The sequence below is a fragment of the Sorex fumeus genome, unplaced genomic scaffold (assembly GCF_029834395.1).
Source record: "Sorex fumeus unplaced genomic scaffold, SorFum_2.1 ptg000265l, whole genome shotgun sequence".
Classification (NCBI taxonomy): Eukaryota; Metazoa; Chordata; class Mammalia; order Eulipotyphla; family Soricidae; genus Sorex; species Sorex fumeus.
This window is the reverse complement of record NW_026606322.1, coordinates 24712205-24729883: the sequence shown is the minus strand read 5'-3', so window position 1 is coordinate 24729883 and position 17679 is coordinate 24712205. Positions and strand designations below refer to the sequence as shown.

The 17679-nt window shown below is 34.4% G+C and overlaps 1 protein-coding gene across 16 annotated transcripts in view; it reads right to left on the bottom strand.

Moving 5' to 3' along the window:
• Positions 1-17679, bottom strand: part of ABI3BP (ABI family member 3 binding protein) — a 257618-nt gene that overhangs the window by 46025 nt on the left and 193914 nt on the right. For 9 of the 16 annotated variants that reach the window (XM_056109092.1, XM_056109104.1, XM_056109101.1 and 6 more), the window contains 10 exons: positions 17283-17366; positions 14945-15001; positions 13057-13158; positions 11775-11819; positions 10675-10731; positions 9917-9997; positions 6622-6696; positions 2742-2801; positions 2095-2142; positions 1191-1271 (listed from right to left, as the gene is read on the bottom strand). In XM_056109092.1, the coding sequence (XP_055965067.1) occupies positions 1191-1271; positions 2095-2142; positions 2742-2801; positions 6622-6696; positions 9917-9997; positions 10675-10731; positions 11775-11819; positions 13057-13158; positions 14945-15001; positions 17283-17366 (690 nt within the window). The remainder of the gene's footprint in view (positions 1-1190; positions 1272-2094; positions 2143-2741; positions 2802-6621; positions 6697-9916; positions 9998-10674; positions 10732-11774; positions 11820-13056; positions 13159-14944; positions 15002-17282; positions 17367-17679) is intronic. The other 7 variants (XM_056109096.1, XM_056109093.1, XM_056109094.1 and 4 more) reach the window with 7 other exon arrangements.

Genomic DNA, 17679 nt, shown 5'->3' with positions numbered 1-17679 from the left:
TTAAGTAGTATTCCATCCTTGAAGATGCCTTTAGCTTCATTATCATGGAGGGTTCTGCCTAAATTTTCCTCCATGTATCTAAGGATTCAGGTCTGATATTGAAGTTTTTAATCTATTTTGATCTGACTTCTGTGCTTGGCGTTATACAGAGGTCTGAGTTCATTCTTTTGCATGTAGCTGTCCAGGTTTCCCAGCAGCTCTTGTTGAAGAGGTTTTCCTTGCTCCACTTCACATTTCTTGCTCAACAGGACCATTTGCACCTCTAATTCCAACCCTTGAGGTCGGAGTGATAGTACAGTGGGTAGGGCATTTGACCTGCATGTAGCCGACTTGGGTTCAAACCCCGGCATCTCTTATGGTCCTGGAGTAATTACTGCTAGGAGTAATTCCCAAATGTGGAGCCGAGAGTAACTCCTAAGCATCACTGGGTGTGTCCCCGTCCCATAAAAAATGAAACCAAAATAACTTCAACTCCTACTCCAACTTGAAGATAAAATCATGCCTCCTCTGTGAACTCTTTCCCAATATTCCAAAATCCCATAGCTCACTTCTCTATCACAAAGGTGTCTAACACAGCCTAACCAGTTGTGTGACTATGACTCAAATTTCTTACCTAAAATGGGACAAGTAAGAGAACCTGTCTCACTTGAGTTACTTGACTTACATTTTAAAAAATGTAAGTAGGATACTGACTAATACAGATAATAAGTATATTGCTTTCACAATATCTTGTCTTTTTATTAGGGGATACATTCTTTAGGATAAGGTCTCACCTTTAAAACAGTTTTATTTTAGAACTTCTTCTGCTTAACATTATATCTAGTACCTATAAAAATTCTCAATAAGTCTGGATAAAATGTTTCTTCCCAAGTGCAGTTTTAAAAAATAGAAAATGTGATAGAAAAATAGAGCGTTAATATATTTGGGGATAATTTTATTTTTAGAAAACTTAAGATGTTGTCAAGGTATTGTAAAACACTTTATAATCTTATATTGAAAGTCAGTGTAAAAGCTAGAAAGATAAATATGCAATAAAACTAGAAGTATTAAGTAAAATGGATTTTTAAATAATGGTAAAAACAGATCCTCCAATGTAAAAATCACCTGTAAAGACATATACATTTAGTTTTTTTAAGGGAAATTCAAAAAGATAGTTCTCATCGGACTTGAAATATCAAGAAAAATTTTACCCAGGAAAGTTTGCAGTTCCTCTTGACTAGGGCTTGGTGAAATTATAGGCATGAAATGGCTGCCTCGTGTTTCTAGAGGAGCTACAAAAGACAAGTTACCATGGTTATTAACCCTTAGATTCAAAAGCTAGCATCATGCCTTAATGCTATTACATGAAGAGTTCTTCATTCAAAATAGAAAAAGGAAAACATGAAATGGGTCATGGAGAAAAAGTTAAATGTGCATAGCAATTCAGAAAATTACTATGAGGCATTGGAATAATAATTCTCAACTGTTTTTCTCTCTTTCCCCAGGAGAGATAATAAATTACATTTAATGCTGAATACATTCTATGCTTATTTCTAGTTATGGTAGGATATGAGTTATACATAGTCATGATTTTTTGGCTGTAGCTCTATCCCACTCAATTGAGCACATGGAGATTCAAATGCGTGAGAATAAAATAATTGCATAGATCACCTTGAGTCTATTCAAGTTTATCTTAATAGACTTTTGGCAAATTTTAATATTTTAATTAATATAGATTAATAATTACTTTCTAGTTTCTATCACAACTTGTTTCCTGGTAGGGTGTTATAACAGTACAGTTGAAAATCACTAAGCCAGAGGAAAATATAGACTAGATAAGCCTGAGTGATATGGAATCATTTTGAACATGAAAACTAATGAGGTAGGTGAAGATGGGCTTAGAAATGAGTTTCTGAAGTCAGTCTTCAGATGAAAGCCTTGTAACAGTGAATCCAGTGCTTTTCTATTTGGAAAGAGTAATAATAGTACAAAGAATAAAATGATGAGATATGTATAGAAGAGATGATGTTCAATATGATCATTTGACAAAGACCTGCAATCTTGATGGTAGCAAAAAAGAAAAATTAGAATTGGTCAATATAAGAAAACCATTACCTATTGTTGTCTCTGGTGGTTCAATTGTAAAGGTAACAGGTTGCAGAACTATGCCAAAAACAAGCCCAAAAGAATTTATGAGAATTACTATCTGTGAAGTAAAAAGGATTTCTGTATTTCTATATGCATCCACTTGAACTCCAAAGCATGCATCTACTTTCAATATTACTTGCTAATATGAAAAATATGAAAATCAGAATATGAAAAATTATTTATGTACTAATAAATAATTATATACTAATTATTTATATACTAATGCTGCTCAGGAAGCTTAGTTTAGGTAATAATTTTAGGTTCTCATTTGCTGTCACTTCAGGAAAAATGTTGAATAGTTACCCATTTTTTTACTTAAAATATGGGTGTAGTTGTCATATACTTATATTTTGAAAGAAGAGAAAATGAAATCAATTATTTTTTATAATTTTAACATATCATATTTAGTAAAAAATGAGCTAACCATATACTAACTAGGAGAAAATTTTCAGTTTTCATGATTTGTATGAGTAAATTTAAATATGCATTTTATACCTTTAATTTTTCTCTTAAACTCCTCTGCATCAAAAACATTAAAACTATATATTTTTTGCCTTCAAGAACATGGTTTTGAAAAATACACTTTCTACTGGAAAAAGAAAACATTGATTTACCAGGAATACTCTGAGAGACATCAGGGTCTGGCTGATAGGGATGGAGCACATCGCTTGGAGCTGAAAGAAGATTGTTATACTGAGTACAACTCAATCACAGATAAAATATCCTGGAAAGCATGACTGAAAAATGGTATTTTTACACTGGCTGGAGAGAAAAACGAATAGATGACCTTCCTATTTTCCTAAATAGAAATACATAAATGTTTAGGAAGGTTCCCATGGTAATGTTGGTTACAGTTCACACTGAAGCCTCCCTTTAGGGAAAAGAGAGAAAACAGCTCAGTAACTTAACATGAAAAGGTTGTCTTTACATTAGAAAGTCTGGGCCTGGAGATGCCATTTGATATTCAAGCTAAAATTGCTGTCAGCAGTAGAAAATATGCCTTTTTTTAGAATATATTATTTTAAAGTGCATAAATTATCTATAAACGAAGGGAAATAATAGGACGAGTAAAATTCTTCATCATTTAAGACATGAACAAGGTTTGATTCTAAAGAGCGCTGACTTTGGAAAAACAGATCAACCACTCATGAGAAGACACCATCTGGAAAGTTTATGTGATTGATCGTTACAGAGTAGAAGTTAGATAAATGTATTGCCCTTCTTCGAGATGTGGTTTCAAGTAGATTAGTACTATGGGCTCCTGATCAGAGAATATGAAAACTTTCAAAGGACAGAACGTTAGCTAACCAATAGTCTAATTCATATTTGGTGCGCACTACTTGGCATACCTTTTATGCCCTTGTTTACTACTGTAATAGCAATAGAATCACAACAGGTTGGTAATCTAACAGTAAATTGGAAATCTGATAGAGTTCCCCAACATCCTTGGGGAAAACAGCGGGGTGACTTACCAACTGATAACATCAAATTACTACAGCAAGTCTTTTTCTTTGCTTTGCTTTTACCCCCTCACGCTCCCCCCACCCCCCCCCCCCCGCCCCGCCCTGGTGGTCTCAGGCCTTACTTCTGTCTCTGCACTCAGAGATCACTTTTGGCCCTGCTTGGGGTACTACACAGGGTGCTGGGGATAAAACTTGGTTGGCATGTGCAAGGCAAGCACCATACACACTGTACTATATATATCTTTTCAGTCCCTGTAAAGTCTTTTTCCTAAAAGCAAGATAATGTACTTCTTTGACTCAGCTTCCTTAGACAGATAATCTTCTCAGCCCTACTCTCTCACTGAGAAGTTTTCATGCCACACTGATGATTCTATAAATATCAAATTTCATTTCATAGGCAGTGTCATTTTCTTGTAGTTTATGTGACTCAGGGGAAAAATATGATTCAGGCTGTAACTCTGTTTCAGAGAAGGATAAAAAAATGTCCTTGCACTGTCAGTTAGCCAACAACCCCTTACCATAAGTATAGAGTAAATTTTGTGAAATGAATGTTCTTATGCATTGTCTTTTGGGGATTATATTTGACGTGGACCACATTTGTTCTTAGCTTAGGTCACTAAGTACTAGTGGAATTACAGTTGTGGAATTAGATACACTGAGCAGAAACTACTTAATCCATGCAGTTATGAGCTAAATGGCAGCATTCTGGTGAATTTGAAAATCTGGACTTTTTTTTCTAAAAAAAAGAAAAAAGATAACTTTTTTCAAGATCAGTGGTTCACAAAGGCAGAAAAACCTCTTCACAATAATAAACATTTCACCTTAGCTATGATGTTCTTTGGGGAATTCAAATAAGGAATTTTTAGTTGTAAATCAAACTAAATGTTTATTGGGAGAGTGAAGGTGAAACACTGCGAAATTATGGCTAGACAAAGCAGCCTGCAGTCTCTAAATACCCTAATTGGTTAAAGTGCTAGTCTGCAAAAGAAGGAACTGGAATTAAGATTAAGGAGCTTAGAGAAAATGTGCTACTAATAGATTCACCACACTGTAAGTATATTATTTGCTCTTTTTTTTCCAGTTTACTGAGGAATGTAGGCTATGGTAATGTGGAGTCCTGCTTTGCATCTGGCATATTTTTAACTATGGAGTGGTGATTTAATTAGCTGACAAAACAGACTTTCTAAAGCAGGTGAAATCAGTGGAAAGAAATAGAAATATTCACAGGAAAGGGATATTAATCATTTGTCTATTTGGTCAACTGTAGCGCCAATAAATGCAAGATTTTCCTCCGCATAGGTGGCATTTCTCTGTACACTAAGATAAACAAGAGCATGATTCCTAAAACCTAAATCTGTCCATGCTATGAAAATTTAATGAAAATAAGGACAATTTATTTGAGAAAGTAGTTTAGGTATGTTTATAGAAATATTTGCTATTGTTATAATTTAGACTGATTTAGATTAAACAAGTTGTCGCTTATATCAACAAACCAATTACATTAGCTACCTTTGGATAAAGAGCACATTTCCTAAGGGAGAAAAATTAATGAACACACACCATATTAATAGACAATGTTGAATGTGGGTGAATATAAATAAAAATTCACAAATGTTTGCCAGAGCAGTTTAGAGAAGATTATATGTGCAGAGAAGTGATTCCCAAATATATGTCCTGATTTCTGTTTAGAATCCAAAAATATATTTCAACCACAAGTTAGACATTTCTACTTCAATAAAAAGTAGTAGAAGTTGAGGGAGACAAGGTATTTGTGTTACATGCAACTAACTCTTATTTGATCCCCTGAACCTTGATGTCCATCAGGGTGTCTCTCCTGCGCACAGATCTAGGAACAGTTTCTGAAAAACATTCAGTGTAGCCCGCCCACACCAACCCCAAATTTATCCTACTGACTGTAAATCTAATGAATCCTCTTGATTTACCCTACTAACTGTAAGTCTAGTGAATCTTATTGACTTACCCTACTGACTCTGTAAATCTAGTGATTTCTATTGACTTTTTGAGTATTTATCTTCCAGTAATAAACCCGTGGCATCAGCAGTTAAATCATTTAGAATTATTCTGTTTCTCAGCCATACTGATCTGTTTAATACATATGTTGTAATATACTCTGTGCATTTATTTCCTCGTCAATCAATAGCTAGACAATGGACTACAACTTAACTCAAAGAAAAGATGAAATCATGCAATTAGCTTAGTTTGCTTTATTAGCAAATTATTAGTAAACATTGCTTCCCAAGGCCATTCATGAACGTTGACTGTTTTAAAGACTCAGGAATGTGTGGGTTTGTACAGCCCCTGTCTGTATGAGATTATTCCCTCAAATATGAGATTATTCTTTCCCATAAAAGGACAAAAATTAAACAAATTTGAAACACAGACTACAATAATGGGAAATAAGAGCAAACTCCAATTAACTTTTTTTGGTGAAAGCGGGAGGCATACCAGCAATTCTCAGGGGTTACTCCTGACTCTGCATCTAGGGATCATTCCTGGTGTTGCTCAGGGGACCAAATGGGATGCCAGGATTGAACTCTGGTTGGTCGCATGCAAGGCATGTGCCCTACCTGCTGTATTGTCTCTCAGGGCCATAACTATTTTTTTAAAATAAGTATAGTTTAGAAGAAAAATTAAAATTTTCTTTGCTACTTAACTCCTTTAATTTTTTTTTTACTAACCAAGAGTTTATCATCCTAATATCTTGGAAGGTAGGCAAATCAGGAACTATGAAAGGGACATGAGAATATTCTCAAATTGGGAGAGGCGAAGGGAATAGACAAGAATTTATTTTAAAGAAGTTTCACTCTTCTTCATTCCTCAAAGAACATAAAAAACAAGGAAGTTTTTTTGGAATAAGCTATCCCAATAGTATACCTTTTGATAAAATCTAAAAAATCAATGTAAATGTTTCTAGGGGGTAGAAGAAGACTAATCTTACAGGGACTATAAATTCACCCCACTAGACCAAAATGACAAACTGTTTAGATTAACATATAAAATATGCATTTACCTGTCTGTGTTTGTGGGATTCTTGGCCGAGGAGATGGTTTTTGTTTGGAAGGAGTACGTGGTGTCTGCTTAGGAACTGAAAGAAAGAAGATAGGTTTGAAGCTCAAGGTTCACAGTGTGCAAGCCTCCAGGATCTCAAAGATAGTTGCAGAATGACTGACACAGCACTTACTGTGATTAAAACTCCTAAAAGAGCCACAAGATAAAGGAAGATTATCTTAGTATAATGGTAAATGAAATAAGACAAATGAAGTAAGACATAATGAATGGTGTACCAGATGTTCAACTGTTGGGAATTCAGAGATATTTGCTTAAAAATACTTTTTAAATAGGTTAAAGTCAATATGATAATTTTAAGAATTCTCATTTTAATTTTATACCATTTTAACAGACTATCCTGGTAAACATTTAAGTACAATTAGATACAATTTATTCTAAATAAAAATCCAACATTTATATTCCAAAATACCTAGATGAAAGCATTGCAATAGCAAGTGCTACTAAAAAACAACTCATTAGACAACTTTCACTGGAAGAGATGCTAAACAGAAATCAAAAGGGATAGGTTATTGAAGCAAGTGATTCCTTTCCTGAGACATTTTGTGTGAAAACCTGTAGCTTCTTCACCAAGGTAATAAATGTCCTGCTGGAGGAAATGAATTTTAAAATACAAGGTTAAGACTTGTAGAAACAACTCATTTGGTTGGACTATAGCTTTAAAGTTATGGAGTCTCAGGAACCTTAAAAAAGCCTGCTGGAAAGGAACAGTTATTATATACCAGAATAAATTCCTAGTCTGAAAAGACTTTTTTCCTTCTACTAAGTAAAAATGCACAAGGCAATCATTTCAGTGGAATCATCTTACCTGTAGAGAGATAAACAAGGATAGTCTGGGGATTTCAGTGTTTTAGAGCCTGAAACCTAGAAGTTTAAGGATTACCTCTGCTAATACTAAGTCCATAGACTCAATTTCTCCATTGAATGTTACAGCATTCTCAGAGCACTTTCAATTCTAAAATTTTATGACTACAGTTTTTGTCAGTCTTGTTATTTTATCTTTCCTTGTTTGTCAGGATTCATACTTCTAAGCTATTTCCTAACTCCCAACCACAGGACATAAGAAAGATTGGCATGCCATGAGGCGCTTAAATGAAAAATAGAACCATAAAGAAATAGGAATCATTAATAAAATTCACAGTTAAGCATTTAAGTGTTTTAGCTATTTAGCAATTTTGGATAAATTGTATACAACTGATGCAGATTTGACTAATGTGGATGGTAAATGTGGAATTCTGGTGAAAATTAAACATGAATTTTAGTAAGCCATGTTTAATAGTCTATTTCAGGGGACAATGAACAGAATTGATACTCATATCTCCTTGAAAATACAATCAAACAAAACAGTTAAATCAGACCAGAAGTCTGGTCATATTTGTAGTAGTGCTATTCCAAGGAAGAATGTAGGTTTTCATATAATGTTTCCTTAAAGAAGAGGCATATTTGATTATACATACTGATGTTTTATTTTCATTCATCTCAAACTCCCTCATCAAGTAAATCTTTAGACTCATCAGCTAACTGATTTGCTTTAGTTTCTCTTATTTGTACACAGGGAAGTGGCCAAAATATTGCAGAAAGAATTAAGTGAAAGAAGAAAAATCCCAGAATAAATGACAAGGTGATTGGCCAGATATAATCTTTTTTGTGTGTATTGTACAATTAAATCTATTTCTGGAATTCCTATTCATCTCAAATACAATTATGTATCTCAAAATATGTGACAAAAGAGAGGTAAGATAACACTAGTCAAGAAGATAATGCACTTAAAATTAGTATATGTGTCTAAAAATAATTTCCTCCCTGAAACATAATTTCTTATATGAAACACTCGTAAACTCACTGAGACACTTTTTAGCTATATACTAGAGATTAGTCACTATACAGTCATTGGCTATAGATTATGAATATAAGGAGAAAATGGCATGGGAAAGGGAGGGTTGCTCACCAAAGACCCGGAGAAGAGATATTTGAGGTGCCTGATGTTTTGTGGTGCCCTCATGGTCTTTCTTTCTTACCCTTTTACAAAAACACCCCTCAATTTCTACATGGAAAACAAAGGTATAAATTCACCCAATCTGAATTGGGTAGGATTATGTTTGGGAGGACAGAGAGACAAGGTTTTATGTCAACTGGACAAAAAACTGCATTACTCTAGTTGCTCCTTTAAATAAATTAAATGGCAAATCACTTGCTAGTTCTGCACAATGCATTTAAGTAAAAATAATTCTTAGAGATAGCAGGTTATGAAATACTTTAAAAGCATGCCTTTATCTTTACTTTTAAAATTCCTACTTTACATTAGTGTAGCAACAGTGCTAGAAGGATACCTAATGGCAACCATGAAGCAATAAAAACATGCAAAACAATGAACTGATGGAATTTAATTAAAATAATGGAGAAACATGAAAATGAATGCAATGAAACAAGCTTTAGTAAAATGATGGTCTTTAGGCCAGAAATGTACCCCCAGAAACATTTCTGAAATATCCAACACAGTATCAAGCCAGCAGAATGTTCAGTAATAGAAGAGGGATGCCTTATGACTGACAGTCTAACTCACAAGTAGACAAAGAGAATAAGGTCTGGATGCAAAATTTCACAGGACAAGAGACTTTCTTGGATATTAATAATGAATAGAAGCATGGAGCCAGAAAATTTTCTGTGTTAAAAAGAATGATGGTGCCACATGATTTCCAGTGAGAGAGAACATGAGATTCTCAGGTGGTTGCAATCAAGACAAAGGTACTGAAGTGTAAAATGATCTGGCATAGTCAAGGTAAAAATTCTAGTGTGAAGAAGTGACACAACATTTGCAATAAATTCCACAAGTGCATCCAAAATAATACAAGAAATATTTAAGATGTTAGACTTTAAATATTTCCTTTTGAACAACAAAATACTTCATTCTCTTAGGAATTGACTTTTTTAAACAGATAAGACAACAAATTTAGACAAGAAAAAAGAGAATAAGAAAATCCTATTATATATCATTAATCTTCCAACTTATACCTATGCTTTAAACTTCATTAACTGATCATAAAATATTATTGTTTAGATACCACAGAGAAATAGAAATATAGAAATTCCTATATTCAGAGAATCCACCATCATTTAAAGAATCCAAGAATTTTGGAAACTCTAGCTCTTCAAATTGATTCAGTTGTAGAACAAACTTGAGCTTTCATGTTCCATAACAAGTAAAAAATTATCAAAGGAATAAGGCAAAGTATGAAAACCTTTACCACCTTCAGGCTCTGGCTTCTCTGGTCTGAATGGTTCTTTGGCAGTGGGGTATACATAATCTGTCTCGGCTGTTGCTAGGGAGGAATAGGGAATGGATGGTTAATGGTGGGTGGGGAGGGGAGGGGCAGCCCATAGCATACTGCAATGGAACACTATGAAAACAGAGACGAGCCATATGATGCAGATGCATTCAAAAGTAAACAACATCCATACAGATAATGAAGACGACCACAATTTACGAGACAAAAATGAAGGCAATGTACTACATGAGAAAAGACAAATGAGTGATGGGTCTATAGCAATATCTAGCTAGAACCAAAGCAGATTATTTCATCTTCTCACATATTTCAAAGGATTCTAGTGAGAAAAGGACAGACACCAATTACTGAGATATCATGGGATGAATTTTTTAAGTGATAAGAAAATTAAAGGTAGGATGTGTATATTCATTTTGAGTGATTATAATAGTACAATTAATTGTTTTAATTTCGAGTGGGAATAAACTTAATAAGGAACTTGCAAAGCCATAGAGCAGACACCAGTACAATGTGTACATATTGTACACAGTACATATTGTACACAGTACAACAACCAGTACATATAATATTTGACTTCCAAGATTCACAGGATGAGCACAGGCAAGATATGAAAGAAATATGAACTGTCACAAAGCATGAGGACATCCAAAGGTGATTTCTGCAATGGAATGAAAAAGCACATATATCTAGCTTCTCACTGGGAAACATTTTACCTATAACTTCTTTTGATGACTCAGTGCTAAGTGTAATCGACTCCAGGACTTCCGAAGCTACCAAGAAACACAAAACAGCACAAAATAATTGAGGAAGGATGGATTGCCATCAGCACTGAATACAAACAGTCTGGAAAACTATCTTGAACTTATGAATGCTTGATGTCATAATAACAACATTATACTAGCAGTGAGAGAAGTTCTAAAAACGGAATTAAATGTATACTTTTACTAGTTAACTAACATCCATGCCTTATGCTTCCATATGAACAACAAAATTCTATTTTACTTGTTAAAAGATTCATAAAAGAGATGATGGAAAATTGCAATCCTATGGTGGAAAAAATCAAAAGAAATGCCAAGGAGTACTAACTGCACTATAAAATAATTTAAGTATTTTTTTAAATCGTGAAGTAAACTTTGCTATCTTTATGAGATGAACATTTTCCTTTCTTGTTTATCATAGTTGAGCTGGCATTCTTTTCATGAGTCACAGAAAAAATATTAGTTTATATATTAGCTATTATTTTATAATAGTCTCACAAGTTAGGAAGCAATAGTGAAAAATGATAATGATTAACATTATATTTAACTGTTTTTTATAAATACTAAATCATGCATGTGATTCTTATATAATATAAAACAAATTCAATTAAGTACTTCTTTCTTTTGTTTATTTTTTAGGCCACAAACAGTGATGCTCAGGGTACTAACTCTCAGGCCTCAATAATTCTATATAGATAAATAATGTGATTGATATGAAATAATAATTGAATCCTAATATGCAACAATGGAAAGAACATTGCACAATATTTAGAGGGAGTTAGTAAATAAATTTTATTTTTTGCCGTTACATTTGGAAATATATAGCCTTTGAAATGTGCCACTGAAGCTCAATATACATAGATAAAACAATCTCTTTCAGGAGATGTTTGAGCGTCTAGCAGAAGTCAGTGTTTACTCCTGGCTCTGTGCTCAGAGATCACTCCTAGTGGTGCTCTTGGGGTACTGAGGATTCAGCCTGGATTGGCCACATGCAACGTTAACTCCCCACCCCCTGTCCCATAGCTTTGTACCTGATAAAACAATCTTTTTTTTACCTGGTTGACTTTTTGGTGACATTTCTAGGCTTGGTGATGTCACTGCTTTAAAAAATAAGAGTTTGCAGTTCAGTGGGAGCTGGAAGAAGAGGATCTAAATGTTCAAAGTAACTAGGCAGTTTACATCACAGATTTTAGAAATAGATAGCAATGGATTGAAATTCATAGGCCCTAAGAATTATGAGGTTATGGAAAGCCATATACAGTATGTACTGTTTAAAGCAGAAACATGCAATATATGGCCCTCCCCAAGATAGTCTTATGCCTAGCTTATGAGCCCAGAATGCTTCATATATTCAAAAGATGAGAAAACATTAAAAGTAGAAAATGCTAAAAAAAATCACATAAATTTCTATTATTGCAATTACACTTACAAACTGAAATGATTGGAGAAACTATTTACACATCACTGGCATATTGGTTTTGGCTGCCTTCAAACTACAATAACGGAATTAAATAGTTGTAAGACTGAATGACCTGAAAAGTCTAAATGTTTACAATCCCCCTTTTCATGTAAAAAAACTGATGACCCTGGATCTCAAGATTCCTTCTGGGAAAAGAGCCTATTTTAAAAAATTAGGCTTTTAGTAACTACTGTATCTAAATATTAGCTTCCACTAGGACTTTTTGAAGAACTTTTTGAAAAATTTCCTATAGCTGGCTTCACAGAGTATAATTAACAAAAATGTTCAATATTATCTAGGAATATTTTGTTCTATGTTTTAGTTTGATTAACCCTCTTGGGTACTTTCAATAGGTGCTAAGAATTTTTGTTTAACCTTGCTGTTCCCATTCTTTAATTCATTAATTTAAATCTTAAAGTTATTTAATCATTTTCTATCAGTCCACATAGATCCTTGATTTCTTTAAATGTTTTCTCTATGTGATTTTCTTTTTGCATTCAACTAAACAAATTGCTTCCGTATATATAAATAGTTTTTTTATCAAAGAAAAACCTGACATGCTTTCTTCATGGTTATAGCATACTCTTTAAAAAGGTAAAGCACACCCTTACTTTTTTCCTCTATTTCTTCCTTACCCTACCCTATACCACAGCTAACGAGGGGCTGGGATTACCAGTCCAAGAAAATGTTTATTTAATCCAATCTTGTAAAAACCTCTTTAAGGAGAGGCCGAGAAACCTCAGAAGCAGCTGATAGTTCTACCTCTCAGGCCTTGATTCTTAGGGCACATGCTACTTCCCGTCAAAACAATTGCTTTTTCATCCCGCGAGAACAGGCTACCAGAACTCACTTCTCCAGTCACAGAATAATACATTTACCCTGTTTGATCTGAGATGCATCAGGGCTTGCTGTGGTTTTAGGCCTAGGACGTGGACGGGGCCGGGGACGTGGACGGCGTGTTGGTTTTGGTGTTTTAGGAGCTAAAGGAAGAAATTTCAGATTACTCTATGTGGTTTTTGAAACAACTTTTTAGGTCTTCAAAAATATGTTAGAAATTTCCCTGAGATTTAAGGTCTAGGTAAATATTCTTGAGATATGAAATATTATTAAAATTATGTCAGTAAATGAAGAATTTTATAAACAACTTCAAAGCAGGTAAAGACCATGCCAAAGTTCAGAAATAAGATCTTAGGTTTATAATAAGAAATTTGTACATGCCCCAAACCACCGTGCATTGTTTGAATTGTCTTGGTTTATTTGGTTTAGAAAATACATGTACAATACCAACATATTTTTTTGTTTTGGAGCTACACCCAGCAGTGCTCAACACTTACTCCTGGCCTTATGCTCAAAGATAACTCCTGAGGAAGTAGGGAACCCACTAGGGTCGCAGAATTCAAACCTGTTGACCTCATGAATGACAAATGCCTTACCTGCTATATGACTTCTCTGGCCCAAATATCAATTGTTTTTGAACTCAGTTTTCTATATATGCCTTTTTTAGATATATGTACAGGACACAAATTCAAATAATACTATATGATAGACAAATATTTTGACCTAGGTCCATGCATGACTTAACAACAGGTAATTCTATAGGAGTCCTCAATATGCTTAAGAAAAATAAGAAAATAAAGTTTAAAGAAAGCAGAAGATGACAAGGCGATATTATAAAGCTGATGATAATGTGATTATGATGAGATTATGATGATGCTAGGATGACTTGACAAATAACTGGACAAATGTGATTATGATGAGATTATGATAATGCTAGGATGATTTGATAAATAACTGGACAAAGCTTTTGGGGAACACAAAGAAGCATTACATAATGTTGCTTCTAGAGACTTGGTTATAAGAATAACAATTTCAAGAACAATAGAAAGAACTGGTCAAAAATTCGTCCTCCCACAAAAAGCCCCACGCAAAAAAGATTTAAAACTTTCTCTTAAAGACTAATTTCATAAATCAAGTTTCAATTATGAGAGAGAAGATATTTGTAGTTTGTAGTTTTGGTCAAACCATCATCAGTTACTCATTAATGTCATGAGATAGAGTGGGCAGGTTTTGAGCACATTTATATTTTATTTTCTAGATATTCTAGAGAGTCCAGTCTAGTTGAATTTACATGCAAATTTAAATAAATGACTACTATAAAATAATTGTTGGTATAATAAACAGAATGCTATTTGAAAGCATAAGGATTGGTGCACAACTAATAGTTTGTTCTCATCAAATTTGCAACATGAAACTGTATATAATAAAAGTTTGGAAATGTTCTTAAACTATAATGAAGGAGAAAGAGATTGCCTATCCTATAATAGAAGTCTATTGTTTAAACTCAAGACTTAGGAACAATTTAAAATATGAAAGTTTTACAAAGATACTATTTGAAACAATATGTTGGTCCACCAATACAGATACTGATCCAATAACAACTAATATGAGAAAAGAAACAAGGTATTATTTCCATAATTGATAATGGATAACTAAATAAGAAATAGATATTCATGTTGAAATTAAACCTAAAATGTTAATACTCTTGCAAATCCACGTGATCATATAACAGAATACTGAGAATTAAAGTCACACTTTGATGGTCCTGAAATTTAAGAAATTCAGCAGAAACTTGACAGAGAATTTAGACAAAGCTATAATGGAATGACAACAGAAAATGATGAAATAGCTTTATGATATGAACCTGTGCTACAAAGACATGACATTGAGCAGAAAAAGCAAAATTTGAAGGACACATATTCTCATTACCCATAGTTTCTGGAGCTTCAGTTCTAAAAGTATCAGCTTCAAAATCTGTAATAAGAACTAATAAAAAGCAATGAAATAAACACTAATGAAATGTTAGCAAATGAACTCTTCTAGTATAATAATAGTGTTTTGACAAGTATACAGCAGAGCAATTTAAACGTTTTTTTCTTTAAAATTAAATACTTTATTTTTAAAACCCTGGTCGCTATATAGTCAAGAAAAATTCATTCTTTTGTTTTTATATGAAATTATTTGGTTATTTTATTTTATAACCCCTTCACCCCCTAAATATTTAGCGTGCACAATCTGGTAAACCACTCAAAGTAAACCCAATCCTCCTAAGTGTGTATGCAATGCCTCCTGAAAGTTTATTTAAACATCCCACCAAAATATATGTTGGCTGCGTGCAAGGCAGATGCCCTACCCGTTGTGCTATCGCTCCAGACCAAAATATATATTTATGGAAGTACTAGCCAACTGTCAAATTTTTAATAAAAGCTTTAAGAATGTACAAATAGCTTGAATACAATGACTAGCCTTCATGTTTGAAGGGACACACAACAACAAATAAAGCAATGTGAATCATGGTTAACTCTTTGACAATTCATATTGGAAATAAACTGAAACCTCCTTTGAGGTAGTATATTAGGGCAAGAAACATCCACTTAGTGTATAATGCCCAGTAGAGGAATCTGCTGTAATTATACCTATATAAGATTCAATATTTTTTGTGGGGAAAGTACTGATATTTTCTAGGGTCACATTTAAACTTTGTTATACTTCAAGAACTTTCTTCAACTGCTCTTCTGGACTTAGGAAACAGAGCTGTTATCACTGCTTAGAAGCAGGATCTTTCTTGTTCCAGGAAGACTGTATAGTCTCATTGGTATCTGTGTAATCTTTCTTATTTTCCTCTATTCATCAACAATCATTTTATTTATTTTTTATTTTATTTATTTATTTTGCTTTTTGGGTCACACCTGGCGATGCTCAGGTGTTCCTCCTGACTCTACACTCAGGACTTACTCCTGGCAGTGCTCAGGGGACCATATGGGATGCTGGGAATCGAACCTGGGTTGGCCAAGTGCAAGGCAAATACCTTACCTGCTGTGCTATCACTTTGCCCCTCAACCATTATTTTAAAACCTAATTTCTCTCCACTTTTACTTTCACAAACTTCTCCCTAAATTTATAGGTATTTATAGTCCTTGGAAAAACAACCTTGATTTGCTCAAATACACTTCATTAACTCAATCTGTGAATGTTTCATACTGGGCAGGTTTTGACTTTTACTGTGCTATAGATTAATAGCACTATCCTCCTGTTTTTCATCGTTTGCTCGAGCGGGCCCAGTAAGATCTCCGTTGTGAGACTTGTTACTGTGTTTGGTATATTGAATACGTCACAGGTAGCTTGCCAGACTTTCCTGTGTGGGTGAGATACTCTCGGTAGTTTGTCAGGCTCTACGAGAGGGGTGGAGGAATTGAACCCGGGTTGGCTGCATGCAAAGAAAATGCCCTACCCATTGTGCTATTGCTCCAGCATTGGTGGTATAGTGGTGAGCTATATTTTTTTAATAGCATAAACATATTGCCTACTTCTGCAACATCCTCAACAATTCGAGTGTAGCTGTGGGAAAAGAGAAACCATTTGATATTTGCTTGGTTCTACCTAAAACATTTTGCATTTTTAAAAAATTTATTTATTTCTGGGATTTTTCAGGGGTTACTCCTGTCTCTGCACTCAGAAATTTCTCATGGTGGTGCTCTGGGGGACCATATGGCATGCTGGGAATCGACCCCAGGTGGGCTGCTGGCAAGGCAAACACCTTACCCACTGTGCTATCACTCGGGCCCCTTTCTCTTAAAAGAATGGAAAAAATAAGAAAAAGTAAAATACATATTAAGAGAAATTATCAGAACACCTCAATTTTTAATGAAAGAGAGAAAAAGAATATAATTAAACGGAAAACTCAGTTTTGATACTTATCTCCAATCTTTGCAGACTCAACACTCAGAGCAGTGAACCATTTTGTGCTTTTACCCATATTGGCTCACATAGTTTATCACTCCTAGCATCAGTTTCAATCTCTGATTCCCAGGAATTACCAGGACCTCCCAGGTTTGATTTCTCCATCCCTCTTGGAAAGCCTGGCACACTACCGAGAGTATTCACCCACACGGCAGAGCTTGGCAAGCTCCCCGTGGCATATTCGATATGCCAAAAACAGTAACATGTCTCACAATGGAGATATTACTGGTGCCCACTCAAGCAAATCAATGAACAATGGGAGGGCAGTGCTACAGTGCTACTCCTTTAACCAGAAGACCACATTTACCCGGTTTTGTTTGCAGTGTATCAATAGTTGTTGTGGTTTTAGGTTTGGGACGTGGACGACGGGTCCGCTGTGATATTATAGGAGCTGAAGAAAGAGAACCTTCAGTTACTAGAGAATCCACAGATGAGTTGCATGACACACTTTCAGATATCCTAAAACATCTTAGACTTCCTCTTATTTTAGGAAATGTATCTTCTGAATTTTTAAATTTGACACTTTTACTCGTATTAAAAGCATCTCATAATTAAAAGGTCCTTAAGAATGAATTGTTCAAAACTAAATTAATCAAGAGTCATGACTGGTCCATGTTGGGAAGATTGTCACAAGTGTGTGTACACCCATGTGTGCACGTGGGGAGGGGGGAAGTTAGGATACAGAAGGGACCACTATGACAATG